This window comes from Anser anser (assembly GCF_964211835.1).
Source record: "Anser anser genome assembly, chromosome: 5".
Classification (NCBI taxonomy): Eukaryota; Metazoa; Chordata; class Aves; order Anseriformes; family Anatidae; genus Anser; species Anser anser.
This window is the reverse complement of record NC_139725.1, coordinates 40,853,572-40,868,002: the sequence shown is the minus strand read 5'-3', so window position 1 is coordinate 40,868,002 and position 14,431 is coordinate 40,853,572. Positions and strand designations below refer to the sequence as shown.

Sequence of the window (14,431 nt, the reverse complement as noted above, 5' to 3'; positions counted from 1 at the left end):
CCTCCGCGCCGCTGCCTCCCCTCCCGGCCCCTGCCCCGGGGCCGTTGCAGCTTCCTCACGGGGCGAGGCGGTGTCAGAGCCTCTCTGCTGGGTGTCAGCTCGTTTACCCACTGCCTTTAGTAATGCTGTGCTGTGTGAGCTGCCCACTTGGCGAGGGAGCTGCTCAGCCTCACCTCACAGCACACGTCGACAGCCCCAAATCCCTGGTGGGTCATAGCCCACAGGCAAGCGGGGGCAGTTTTGTTGTGGCCACGGGCAGGTGGCCCAGCTTAGCTTTGTTATGGGTCTGGTTATTTAAAATAAAAGGGGAGCAACAAGTGATGGTGTCCTCACGTTCTCCTTGTTTAAAAGCAGCTTTCAGGAGCCCCAAATGTGACCAAGTGCTGGTTCGTAAAGTTCAAAAACTTAAAGGATGTTACCAAAGGGATTGTAAGCTGGTGTTCTTTCAAGCTAATGTGGCAAAGTGCTTCAGTAGTGGTGTCAGATATTCAGAGAGCTGGAAGGAATTAGGAAAAGGCCTGAAGTGAGCTGGAAATGTCCCCGAAGAAAATGGATGAATTCCACAAACAGGGGTCCACAGGGATCTGCCAAAAAGAGAAACCAGAGGAAAAAAAGAAAAAAGGAAAAAAAAAAAAGTTTAAGAATTGCAAATTCAAGGTTTGCATTTTCGACTAGTAAAATAAAGCTAGAAGTCTAAAGATATGGACAAAAATAAATAAATACTAAAACCAGCGGCAGGGAAAGGAATGGCAGGAAATCAGAAAACCTTTGGCCTCCTGGTTGTAATTTCCTATCCAAACAGTTGAAAGTAGGTCTAAGGGAGCTAAAAATAAGTTCCAGAAGGAAAACAAAGTTCCCATGCCACAGTGGAAATCAACAACTAGGATGGGGAATTGAGCCAGTTTTTTTTCAAGGTTATGATATGTTTTTACATGTTTCTTCTATTCATTTTTTATCCTTTCAAGGCAAGAAGGAGCTACCCAGCTAAAGCAATACAACGTTTACAATACAACATTTACTGTCTAGAGTAAGAAAAAATGAACCAGTTGAAGTCAACCTCACTGCCTAAATGGAATGCTAGAAAAGCTAAGAGAACAGGCTAATTGCACAAGCTGTGTGTGGTGGCAGAGCAGTGTTGGCACATTATAACTTGTTTCCAGAAATATAGGTTCATCTGGTTAATGAACTTTATAAGCCCATAACATATAAAATGGCAACACCTGTCTGAATCAGCTATCTAAGGCCCAGATTTGTGCTAGATGGACAAGGAACGATGCAATTCTGGCTTGCTTAATAGAGGACATTCAAAGATTTGTGTTCTTGCCGTGTGAAGATACTATCTAGGAATCCACATTCAGCTACCAGAAGACCAGTCTATAGATCGGCCATCTTATCAAGGTAAGTGAAAGGAACCATTAGATGCCTGCAAAGCTATGATATGTTTCTGGACTAAGTTATGCCTACAACCAGAAGAAAAATAAAATAAAATAAAATAAAATAAAATAAAATAAAATAAAAGGCCATAAAGAAGAAGATGATCCTCATCATCTTCAATAGCTCCACTCTGCATTTAATAGGGAAGTGGTGATTAACATCTGGTATGTGGTATTTTTGAACAACTAGAAAAAGACATGGTCCAATAGCAGGCATAGTTGGCAATAATGTAAGTTTCAAAACTGGCAATTCTGTTAAAAGCTGGTACTGAAAAAATTTGGATACAAGAAGAATAGTTGTAAATGAAACATTGGCCTGCACAGACCTTGACAGATGGTGAAATCTCTTTCCAGTATGGGAAACAGAGGGATGATTTCAGATCAGGAATGTGCTGTCTGTCTGTCTCTCTCTCCTTCTCTCACACACACACATGCACACACACGAAAAGCTTGAAAATGCAGGCATCAGCTTCATAGGACTTAATCTGGGCCAATCTTAAACCATTAATAGGAACCGGTTATTGAATAGCACCTGTGAAACACACAGAAAAGTGGAACCTTACACAAGCATGGTGGCTGTTTGACCAGGCATTTTCAGAAAAAGGCTGGGAAGCTGAGATCTAATTTTGTACCTAATTTGTTGAGTGGAGACAGTGACTGGAAATATGCATCACTCTAGAATCTGATAGCAGTTACCAGCTTTCTGATCGTCAAACTGATTGCCAGATTTCATTGTAAAGTAAATGGAGAATAATCTTACAACTTTCTACATGCATTACAAATCCTCTTTAGAGAGGTGGCTTGGTGAACACAAAAGAAAAATGGTTGTATGTGTCAGTTTTGCCTTCTCTCTGCCCCCTAGAGACTGAAACCACAATAGCTATACTTCAGAAGAAAGGCCAGAGTGTTTGAAACCTGCTTGAGACTAGCTTTCAAGTCAGATTTTCTGCATCTGAAACTGGAAAAAATCCCAGTTAGTTTGCTGAATATTTCTGACAAGAAGAAGACTGCAAAGAGAGAAGCCAAAGATGTAAATGAGAGTAAATAGTGATGCAGGTATGATGACACCCTCAGGGAGAAGCAAGGACAGAAAAGTTTCTTTTGTGTGCGATCCAATACATCATACTACATCTAAGTGAGTTTGAAATATCTTGGTAGGAGTTGTTCACCCAGTTCGGGGATGTAATTTGTCTTGTACTAACCACAAGATAGATTGGGGGGCACAAGAACACAGAAAAGACTATTTTCCCTTGCACGACAAGGTCTGCAGCAAGGTAAAGCAGCAGTATTCACAGTGTGCAAGCTACTAGCTGCATTGAAAAGCTATTGGAGCAAGTTCCTCCCTCAGCTCATGTGTTATCTAGGCAAGATATTCTGGTATATACTGCGAATGATCTAAAGTAAACTTAAAACTACTAATGAAAATAAACCCAAGGAGATATGATTTATTTCTAAAAGACCTTGCTTACTCCTGCAGGTGAGATATGAGGAGAGATTGGGGACAAAATATCTTCTTTGATAAAAAGGGAACAATTGGTGCAAAACTGGCTCTCCCCTTGAGGCTGGAGGACATGCAGAGCTTCTGCAGGGCTTCTCTCTTCTAGAAAGACTTTTTGTGGGTTCATCAGTATTGCAATACTATTTCATAAGCTGGGAAAGGAAAAGAGAACATCTTAGTTGTTGAGAGAGAGAGTTTGAGCATTTTCAGTTTAAAAAAGGTTTCGTAACTGTGGCTATCAGTACATTCATATTTCAAAACCTCTGTCATATCAGATATGGGTGCTAGTGCTTACATAAGAACTCAAACACTGTGAGTTGGAGGTGACTTATTACAGCAAAATTCTAAACTCTCTAGCACCATTGGAGGGGAATTAGTAATGGTTACACCTGTTAAAAATAACTTTCACATGTTTGTAAGTTTCTGGTCATGGCAGGACATATATCCCTTCTGTTCTTTAAGAATGGCTGATGTCATTAATTAAGCTTTGTTTTTGTAATTTGTTAGGACTTTATTTTTTTCCTCAATTGGACTCTCTCTTTGCTACTCTTGAAGGCGTTGTCTAATTTAGATTGAATTTTACATGAAAGCAGAAGCATTAAAAATACAGTTTCTGAGAGTTTTGAAAAACTGTAACTGAAACAAAAAGCCCCTATTAATGTCTCACAGAGGACACTGTAAGACTTCATTTTTACCTTTCCAAGAGTCAGCAGTGAGCTCACCAACCTGTATACACGTAGTTAAGTCTTAACTGCAGTTGGGCCTCTTGCCTGCCTCAAATAGGTGGGGAAGGACTAAGCAAAGGAAGGTTTATAGCTGTAGATGGAGGTGACTCATGGCATTCAGTGGCTAGGGTAGAAATTCAGAGGAAATCTGGCTTCATTAATCCTGTAGCTCATGGAAAAAATATTCAAGCTTGGGCTCTTTAGTGGATGAAAAGACTACAGTGTACAGACTTCATACCAGATGCCCACACGAAAGTGTTAATGCTGATATAGTACTTAGCAAGTAAAGTAATAAAGCAATAATTGGTTGCTCGGAACATATGCTCACAAAGAGCTCTTTTACTCAATTACAGAGGAATATAGCTTCCAGATTTTTATCTGTGAGATAAGGGGTTGTGTGAATGGGAAGCTGTGCTTATTTTGCAGATGAACAGGATTTTGTTGCTGGCATAGCTAGCTGTACCATTATTCTCATGCTAGAAATATCTTACAGGATCTTGATATTTGACTGCTTCGGTCAAAGTGGCCAACAACTCCAGTATCAATATGTTACACTAGAGTAAAGAGTTGTACAGAAGCCTGGTTTTGACGAGTCAAACCTGAATTATTTAGATTTGGGGGTCTTTTTCTCAAATTAAAGTTGCCAATCAAGTTAACTAAAAATTTGTTACGCAGGATGGTTCACTGTAGCACTGGCAAAAGCCATATACCCTGAGGATTACAGCACACCACCCTAAAGCACAGTATGCAACTTCAGTTAAACTTAATTGTGGAGGTGCCCTCATGGCTGGATGAAAATATTTGAAAAGTTCTTTCTTTAGAGTGGAAATGCAAAGAATTGGGTACAGTAATAATGACCTAGAATGTAGTACAACCTAACTCCTCCCTAACTAATTCTGGTCTTTTCTAACCTTGTCCTCTATGCATTATCAAAGTCATTGAAGTCACACGCTTCAAAGTCAGGCTTTTGCAAGACCATGGCCTTCTATAGAACATGCCCTTCCTGCCTGGTATGCTTTCAATGAGGACGTTCTCTACAGAAGCCATCATTAACTTGGTTAACACCACTCCCTCCCTCCTTTCATTTACTATTTTGTTGATGTCTTACTCTGTTCATTTATTATTTTTAACCTCTGTCTTAAGTTGAAGTCCTAAAAATAATCAGAAAAGCAAGTAAGTTCTTCAAAGTGTTTTTTAAAGGTTGTGAAAATACAAAAATATGCATAGAATTTGTAAGATCTAGAATACAAAGCACTTAATTTATAGTTGTCAAATCTTACAGAGGTAAAATGTACTGTTATGGAAAAACAAATAGTTGTAATAGTAGCTATTACATAACATCACTGATCCTCAGATCTTATTTAGAAAGGTGATAGAACCGTGAAATAATTTGTGGCAGACCACATGGGCAGATGACACTGATTCCTTAAAGCCCTGCTGACTAAAACCCACTGCCCCACTGCTCATAATATTAACTATGATTGGCCATGCATTTAAAGATTTGGGTTATGTTATTTATGTATCATGGATATTCAAACTCTTGACAACTCCTATGATTTTATGACGTCTGAAATGGTTAAGTATTCCCTATAGTAAAAACTCTGGCTGTTGTAATCACTTATGGCTGAGGGAACTTGATTTCCTTGATAGAAATCCAGGCTGAGGGAACTTGATTTCCTTGATAGAAATCCAGGTACCAGGGACTATTAAAAAAAAATAATAACTCAAGCAGAGCCACTAGAAATCGTAAGTCTTAATCATTAGCAGAAGTTTATTGAAAAGTCCAAGAATTTGGCAGTACTAACAGAGGCCTCAGCAGCAAAGTTCCTGTGTCAGACAGCACATGTTTTTGGCTGCAGCCACAGGCCTCACTGGTGACTTGGACAAATTTGGCTTCTTGAGCCTGTTCCTTGCATTTCTCCCATTCTTGAGGAGCCATTTTGCCATTTATTGAGGACCAGCAAGGGCGTGAGCAGCCTAAAGAGTGCAGCACAGAGGCAAGGACGATGCCACAGAGTATCACGCTGGTTAGACCACCTCTGTCACTTCACTCTTGATGTCAGCGCTGCCACCAGAGATGAGGTGACCATGGGCAGGAGCTGGGGTGAGGAGCTGCAGCACCTTGAGAGCTGGTGAGGCAAGAGGGGCTGTGAGGCAGATCCCTGCCTGCTGCTCAGCTGGGGCTTGACTGGAAGAAGGCTTGGAGCCACTGCCTTGGCAACCGCGGTCCTGGCCTGCGTTTTCTGTCCACGTTCCCCGCAGGACTTCACAAAACCACACAGAACTGTAGGGCTCAGAAGGGACCTCGAGAGATCATCGGGTCCAACTTCCTTTACCTCGCTACATTTCAGTGCCTCTGTACCATCAGGAGCACCTGAAAAGCTGGTTAACTTTCTATTTTACACCTGAACGGCCACCAGCGGCTCCCGGCCCGCTCCCTGCCGCCGGGCTCAGCAGCACGCCGGGCCGCCGGGCCCCCTCCCCGGTCCCGGGGCAGGACGAGGCCCAGCCGGGCGCGGCTCCCCCCGCCTCAAGCCACCGGCCTCCGCCCGCCGCGCCTCCGGCGGTGACGTCACGGCGCCGTTGCCATAGGGACGGCCGGGGTCGCACCTGACGGCTGTCGTGAAGCAGCGGGAGGAGAGCGAGGGAAGGAGGAAGGAAGGGGGAGCCCAGGCCCGGCCCGGCCCGGCCCCCGCCGGGCCCCTCCAGCCCCGCCGCCCCGGAGGAGGAGGAGGCCGGAGGAGGCGGTGCTGCCGCTGCCGCCGCCGCTGCCGCCGCCGCCGGCGGCTATGTAGGGGCCCCGGTGCGGGCGGATCCGGAGGCCGCTGCCCGCCTCTGGAGCGCGGCGCCGGGGCCGGGCCCGGCGGGATGTTCTCCAAGAAGCCGCACGGGGACGTGCGGAAATCCACGCAGAAGGTGCTGGACACCCGCAAGGACCCGCTCACCCGCCTCAAGCACCTGCGCGTCCTTATCGGTGGGTGAGGCGTGGGGGGGAGGCGGCGAGCGGGGTCCGGCCCGCGGCGCTGTGCGGCCGCCGCCCCCTGGCCCCGGCGGAGGAGGGAGCTGGAGGCCGGGGGCACCGGCGGGAGGGGGGCTCGGGGCCCGCAGGGACACCCCGACCGCAGCCCCAACCCCAAGCCTCGGGGCTGGGCCGGGCCGGGGGGCCCCAGGAACTCCACTCCCCGCTGCTGTGCCCAGGCACCAGCAGCCCCACCTTATCTGGGGGAGGAATTCATGGGGCAGCGGGGGACAGAAGTGAAAAACGGGTGGATTTCCCCACCAAAACGCTGTTGTGAAGTCAGTGAGTTTGAATAGAAGTGGTGAGCGAGCAGTAGTGGGGCCCCTGGCTCCCTAATCCGTTTTCCACCAGTACCTAAAGTAACAACGGTGTTCTCTCGAGTTGGAGCTACCAGGGTGAGTGCTCACCAGGACCCCAGTAGGTGGGCATCCATACAGCTATCCCAAAGACATCTCTGCTTCGCAAATTGGTCAAGAAGGGAGCATAAGCACTTAGATGCCACCGTAGTGCAGTGCGGACAGCTGTTTAACCTGACCAGCGAATTATATTGTGTGATTATATGCAGTAACATGCCTAATGGAAAAGGCAGAGTTAACCATTCCAAAATATCTGCTAGCTGGAGGTGTTTGTAGAGATCTAGGTCCTTGTCATCGAGCTGTCCTTGAAAAAAGCAGCTTCCTCTCGAGCATGTTTTGGGTCCTCAAGTTCAGTAACCGTATGGGTTGTTTCTGACAGTTTATTAATGTGTGAGCAGAGCAGGGTCAAGGGCAACTGCATTCCGTATTTAGAACAGAGTGTTGAATGGATTATTTTGGGTTCAGCCCACAGTCTGGGGGTATTTAAGTAGATTGTCCTCAGCCTGCAAAGCTGAATTCTTTCCTTTCAAAGGAAAACGGTTCTTGCTCTCTTTTTTCTTTTGTATTAGTGTTTGAAGAAACAGCTGTTCCCACATGGCAGCAACTGTTGCTGCATGACTTATTTCTGTAATGTAATTATGTCTTTTGAAATGGAGAATAGTTTTGTAGCGAGCTATCCCAGACACTTCGGTAGTCAGATATAGCCTCTTGCCTCACTCAGGATCTTAGAACTCGTCCTAGCTAGCTGCACTGAGCCAGTTGTGGCTTGTTTTATGTTGATTTATGTTTATTTTTAGCTCCTTAATCAGTTGAAGAAATTTAAGAGGAAAGATCATTATAAAGAAACTAAATACAGCTCTGAATTTAGTTTTCCTGGCTGTTGTGGGTTAATCCCAGTAGGCAGTACACTGGGTAAAGCATGCTGAATGTTTCCAGTTTGCTGTAGTCTTCAAAACATTATATTTGTCTGATTTTGATCTGGTTTGTTCTGGATTTGGTGTTTCTGTAACTTGTCTTCTATTTACAAGATTTTTCCTTCAGGTTTGTTAACAGTCAGGTGCATTTAGTGAGATGCAAGCTGTGAGCTCTGTGTCAAGCAAATGTTCTTATCTAATCTTGGGTTTCTGCTTACTGGCTTTAGGACAGACTAAATCTGCTGGGACATGTTTTCATGTGATGGCCATTCTCCTTTTTCCACCGCACATGCGTATTTCTTGGCTGTTTTAGCACAGCTCTCGCGTATGCTTTCTCTAAGTTTGGGAGAATACAATTCAGTGTATGACTGTGTGTAGGGAAAGGTGTGACACTGCTCTTCAGTTTGTCTGTCTTGTATCCATCTACAAACTTCTATTGTTATGCAGGCGTATCTTAGATCCACAAGGTACAAAAACAATGTGTTTTTTTTTTGTAAGGGGAGCAGAGGGATACTTCTCTAATTTGTAGTTGAGTGCAAGAGAAGTGTAGTGCAGATTATTTGAAGTCCATTTTCTTCTGTGATCACATCTTTGCTTTATTCCTTAAATTTCTCTCCTCCCTAAACAGGCCTTCAAAGTGTAAGCTCTATGCCTTTTCTTCTCCATTTGTTTCTTTGACTAGTCAGCACGACCAGATTAAAGAAAAGAAATGTGCCCACATGGGACAGACTGCTGCCTGAGATGGCTTTGGATGCAGACACCATCCTGCAGCTTGAGCAGCTTAGTGCTGCATTCTCCTGTTTATCTTTTTTCTTCAGTGACAACTTCCCCCCACCTCACACACACCCCAGCATAATAATCAGCATGTTTCCATGTGCTTCAGGGGAGCCAAGCGAGCTAGTGCCAGCAGGCTGTCTGGGGGAGAGGAATGGAATCTCTGTTTGGTATCTTCATTAATGAAAAATTGTTTGTCTTGTTCATTGCTCTTAGCCTCTGTGTATCGGAGACTAAAAGACCGTCAAGAAGAGAATTCTCTGATGTTTTGCATGCAGAGAATGGGGATAAGTGTTTCTTGTTCATAAATGGCAAAGTGCATTGGACCAGAATTATTTTTTTTGCTCGGCATTTTAGTGTTCGGTTCAGTGACAATAAACTGAAACATGGCCTTAGATTCGTGGTTAAGACTTGCAAGGAAGAAAGGAGTGCTACTTCATCTTCCTTGTATTTTAGCAAGGCATCAAAAGCACTCGTTTTCCATTTAGACATTACGAAGATAATGAAATAGTCATGAATAGAGGCAGAGTGGTCAGGAATTTTAGACTGATTATTATCTATTAGCCAAAGAAGACAGATACAAACCATTTCGTTACGGTGAAAGATGGACAGTTGAATCCCACAAAGCAGCAGTGCAAGTCAGACATTATCTAAAAATATTTAAGCTAGGATCATATGGTTGTTAGACAAGACCAGAAGAGAGTGAACAGTTTCAGAGAACATAATACGAAGCTAAGTGACTGGATAGCACAAAGGCAGGCAACGTTTATTTTTAACAAATTAAAAATAGTGCATATTAGATGGAATTACGTAAATGCCTTTTACAAGACAACTTAGAATCCCATGAGTTGTATCATTTCAAGAAAAAAAATCCTGTTGTTGACAGCTCAGTTTAATTTTAGTCAAAAATGCAAATTAGTCTGCCTAAAGTATACAGAAAACTTTGTCTTCATAAAACAGTAGTGAAGTTATCTGAAAATATCACTGCGGCATTACTAGTCTTGTTGCTGTAGTCAGTATAGAGAGGATTTAGAGATGAGAGTGGCCCAGATAAGAATAAAAGTTTAATGTAAAAAGAAATCTTTGGAATCCCTTTTTGGAGGGATAGAGAGTGAAAAATGTGGAAACGTACATGAAAAAGACTAGGAAGTAAAGCCTATTAAGAGCTACCGAATTTGAAGTTACAGTAGAAGATTTTGGCTTGGGGAGCTCCTGAGCGCTAGCCTGTCTACCAGGTACGGGTAAAGTGGGGGGTAAATGTATTTGCCTTAAAAAAAAAAAAAAAAAAAAAAAACAAAAAAAAAAAAAACTCATGTAGAATCTGCTTTTTGCCACTTCAGTCCAGTATCCTGGTTCTCTGCTCTGGCTCAGTATGGCTTTTTTCATGGGATATTTATTCAGTCCGTTTTGTAATTAAGCAACCAAGGAAAATTCAGAGAAATTTAGGTGACCAATTCCTAATTATTTAAATTAGTTGTTAAAGTAAATACAATAAATAACCAATTTATGCATGTCACAGACATTAGGTTTCCTTATAGAGGTCAAAGCCTGGAGGAAACCTCCAAATAGTAATAAGTGCTGTTAATGCTAAGAACTGCCATGAAAAATTGGAAAGAGATTGAAGAAGTCATCCTGCGATTTATCAGTCTGTGAGCAAAGGTAATCTGCCTTTGTGTGTTGCCGCTGCAGTACCTTTCTTGAAACAGATGGAACTATCTTCTGTCGAGAGACTTGATGCTTTTAAGGTGGGTTAGTTTCTTCCTATAGAGAACTGATCATCCTCTTTATTTAATTAGTTCTGGGACGTGCCTTTGAAGCATACAGGCTGCTAGCACTGTCTCTGTCAGCATGTGACTTTTTTTAATCAAACTCTTCTCTCTGGTTCCTCTACACCGGGAAGGCTGTGGCAGTTGCGCTTACCCAGAGCTGCTTTGGTGGTAAGAGCGCAGGAGCATGGCGTGGGATTCTGCTGCCAACGGCGTGGAAGTGGCTCAGCCTTGTCAGCTAATGGCCATTTGGGGGATTGTTAAGAGGAAATAGCATGGAAATAATAGTGCCTTTTTCTTATCATCATTGTTGCACTGCTTAATTGGACCTCAGCATCAAAGAGGTCCTTTTGCTGTGCATATGCACATAAACGCTAGTAACAACATAATTAAGATTCTCTGGTTTTAAAGTGATAGCTCTTAGAAGTTCGTTCTAGTAATTCTTCAAGCATCAAGTCATGCTTGATTTGTCCTGTTGTTAAAGCTGTGCTTTGGGATCTCTGTAAATAATTACGGCAGCTAGGTATTTGACCCTTTCATACCGTCATACCTTAACAATATTGACGGCTTGTTTTTTTCTGGTTTTGGTACCAAACATGTTGCTGCTATGGCTGAATATGTGGTTTCAGTCCGAATTTTAAATACATGTATATAAAGAAAGCTAAAACCCTGATATCTTTAATGATTTCTGCATAGTCTTACTCTGTGCAAGCAAGACGAATTAACGTGCTCAGTTTAGGATTTACTTCTGTGGCTGAATTCTTAAGGGAAATCCTTTGTTTTTCTACTTTTTGGTAGGGGAGGAGTTACAGGCCTGTAATCTGTCAATCCAGGGTAAAGCAAAAAGGAGTATTTTGTTTCTCAAAAATTATTTTGTGTCTGATACCTTTAAAATACACTGTATCTCTGGAGCCATGGAGAGCATGGTTGTTAACGTTTAATGCTAAGAGAACAGAGTGTTTGAAGTGTGGATCTTCTTAGTTGTTATTTGGTTTTGGTGTTCCCAGCGGTTGGTTAGTGCTCGACATCTCCTGTGAGTGATCTCTGAAAGGGAGAAGTCAAACTGTGCAGGACAGAATGAGACAGTCTATATTTGACATTGTCTGATATATTTCTCAATGTTAAACAATATACTTAGACAAAGATTGCATTTGTCTAAAGGGATTTTAATTTAAGAAATGTATCTCACTGGCAGCCAGCCCTAATGCTTCAGCTGGATGACATTCATTGGTGTTGCACATGGTCAACATCGTTCATTAGAGTATCGCTGATGTACTGTAAGAAACAAAAAATGTTTTACGGCTGTTCAGATGAAAGGCGGGTGGGGAGCTGCAGCAAACTGGCTGCCTGGAATTTCCTCTGGAGATAACTGTTCCAGAAGTTTCTGTGGATATGCAGCGCTGTATTATTTTTGGCATGAGTTGTGTGTATTTTTTTATTTCCCTCTCCTGGTAATTCTAACTGCGGAGGACATGTCACCGGCGGTATTCATGGGTTCGGCTGCAGGCTAAGTACAGTTTAAGGCATCAGAGTTGGTGTTCTGTCAGTCTTAAGCCTGAACCTTTTCTGATCTGTTTTAGCCAGGGGGAAGAAGTGCTTTGCTTTAGGATTTTGGCCAATGTTCCGCTTGACTTGCAGGCAGCAGCGCTGGCCAGTGCTGCCGGCTTGCAAGGACAAGGGCTGGAATCGGATCAAAGTCCCAGACCAGACAAAGGGACGGCTCTGACCTCTTGGATGCGAGGGAAAGGTCTGCGTGGGTTCAGCTTGTGGCAGTTTGCAATGGAAATAAGTATACTGCTGTGGAAGTGTTTGAAGTTACTCAGATAAAACCTACCTTCTGGAACACGCCTGAGTTGTCATTGAAGTATTTTTGTAAAGCTCACCGGTGTTGTAACTCCTCTGGAGTCTGCAGGCAACCTGAAACTATTAGGTTGGAGAGCTGTAAGCCGCGCTGCTCATTCCTACAGAGCACTGGTGTTGAAATTTGGCAACGCTTTGTACGTAGACCATGTTCATTAGTGCTGTTAATGTGCTTATTCATTCATGGGTTTTGCCTTGTACGTTTGTCTCTAGAAGGTGCTCATGATCTGGAGTTCAGACTTGTCCAACGCAAAATTGAAGTCCATTAAAAGATTTCTTTTAGTATGTTCTTTTTTCAGTACCCAAACCCTCAAGAATATTTTCTTTGACAAAATTACTTCCAAAAAATGGAATTGTCTGGCCAAATAGTTGTTGTTGCTACAATAAAGCTAAGGTGCAGCCCTTGTTTAATAGAAGTGCACTTGTAGTGCACTGATAGAGCAAACCAGGTTGTTTCCATCAGCTCTTCTTCGCTTTTTCAGTCTGTTAACTATGTCAGAGCCATCAGTTAGTTCCAGATGTTTTCTACTTAACCTTTTAAAATGACATATTTTGATATTCCAGAGACTGCTTATATATAACTGAATCTCTGCACTGCTTTGCTATAAAGCAACAGTTAAATTTTCCACCTTGGGAGTTTGGAATAAGTTCTGCTGGATATTTTGCTTGTATGTTAACTGAATTTTAGGACACTTAGAAACTTCTTGCTTACTAAAGCCACCAATTTATTATGAGAATTGATACTGAAAACTCAGCCCGTAGCAGGCCTCTGCTTTACAGAAACGGAATTAGAGATCTGGCTGTCTTCCAGGTCATTGCTTGTTGCAGTTGTCACTGGTGTTGTGTTTTTGGGTGAGGATGAGGGAAAGTGGCTTAAAGCCACCGAGTCTCTGAATGAGACAGGATAATACTTCTGTTATCTATCAAACTGTGGCAGCATGCAATATAAACACACTATTAAATTCCCTAACACTTAAAAGTCAAATGTGAAATGAACCACAACTTGGAATAATGGTAGACTGTTCTGTTAGCTGCTACAGTAAATTTCTGTGATGCTATATGTGAAGCTGGTGAATGTTAATGCTCTCTTTAGAAAAAGTTAGTGTATTTCTAAGATCTGTGTGTGTTTTTGTTGTTGTTGTTGTTGTGGTTATTATAAGTTCACTAGGTTGATTGTTTACCGCTAAAGTTCTGTCCTGTGCAGAAAATTCAGGTTTACCTGCTTTATCTGTATAAGATTTTAATTTCACATGGAGGTGCAGTCATCTACATAGTATTCCCTTGCTTACTCAACTCATTCATAAATATGCAACAGATATTGCAGATTAGTTTATAATCATTTATAATGTAATATGTAGGAAACAAAATAGGGAAGGAGAGTTGTATTAAAGCTCACTGAGGTTGTCCTCCTGCGGAGGATTGGGGTGTTACATGTGTAAACATGAAAGTTTTCCAGAATTTTGCTGAGGTGAGCCTGTACAAGTTTAAATATACAGTAAAAGTCTCTGTTGCTTTTCGTGTTTTACATCTCGCAAAACAGTGGTTTGTGGGATTTGTTTTCTTACTTTTTTTTTAAGCTCTCTGAGATGGTATTTGGATTTAGAATGCCGAAGTACTGAATTCTAAGTATACCATCCAGTTTGTATCCTTCTTCAAATGCTTGATATAAAGGATTTTTTATTAAAATTCTGAATTACTTCTGTGGATAAAAATTATTCCTCCTTAAAAAGGGAGATGCTGATAATTGAACCGTAATTAAAGCCTTTGAGTGAAAACACATTTACTATTAGGCAGAGTTGTGTAGCAGAATTAAGCCTAGAACTGCTCTTCCTAAAATGGTCAGCCTCTCCACGCACTGAGGTCTGCATAGCTTACTGAGGTACTTGAAAAGAATGTAACCTTTTGGAAAGTTTGAACAATTAACCTTCGAAAGAGTTGGCCATTTGAAAATACATGAAACCAAGTTCCTGATAGAGCAGTTGGCCATTTGAAAATAGATGAAAGTAAGTTCCTAAAAGTATAGTTGCATATAAGCATAGAAGCTGATAGGAGAGGTGGAGTTTTATTATTTGGTTCTGATGTTTTG

At 42.4% G+C, this 14,431-nt stretch overlaps 1 protein-coding gene across 16 annotated transcripts in view; it reads left to right on the top strand.

Annotated features, from left to right (window-relative positions):
* The first annotated feature begins 5,124 nt into the window (after nt 1-5,124).
* RALGAPA1 (Ral GTPase activating protein catalytic subunit alpha 1) overlaps nt 5,125-14,431 on the top strand; it is a 132,588-nt gene continuing 123,281 nt past the window's right edge. For 3 of the 16 annotated variants that reach the window (XM_083837705.1, XM_083837701.1, XM_083837703.1), the window contains exon 1: nt 5,330-6,630. In XM_083837705.1, the coding sequence (XP_083693831.1) occupies nt 6,525-6,630 (106 nt within the window). In that variant the 5' untranslated portion in view covers nt 5,330-6,524. Of the gene's footprint in view, nt 6,631-14,431 lie in introns of all 16 variants that reach the window. The other 13 variants (XM_083837698.1, XM_083837711.1, XM_083837707.1 and 10 more) reach the window with 11 other exon arrangements.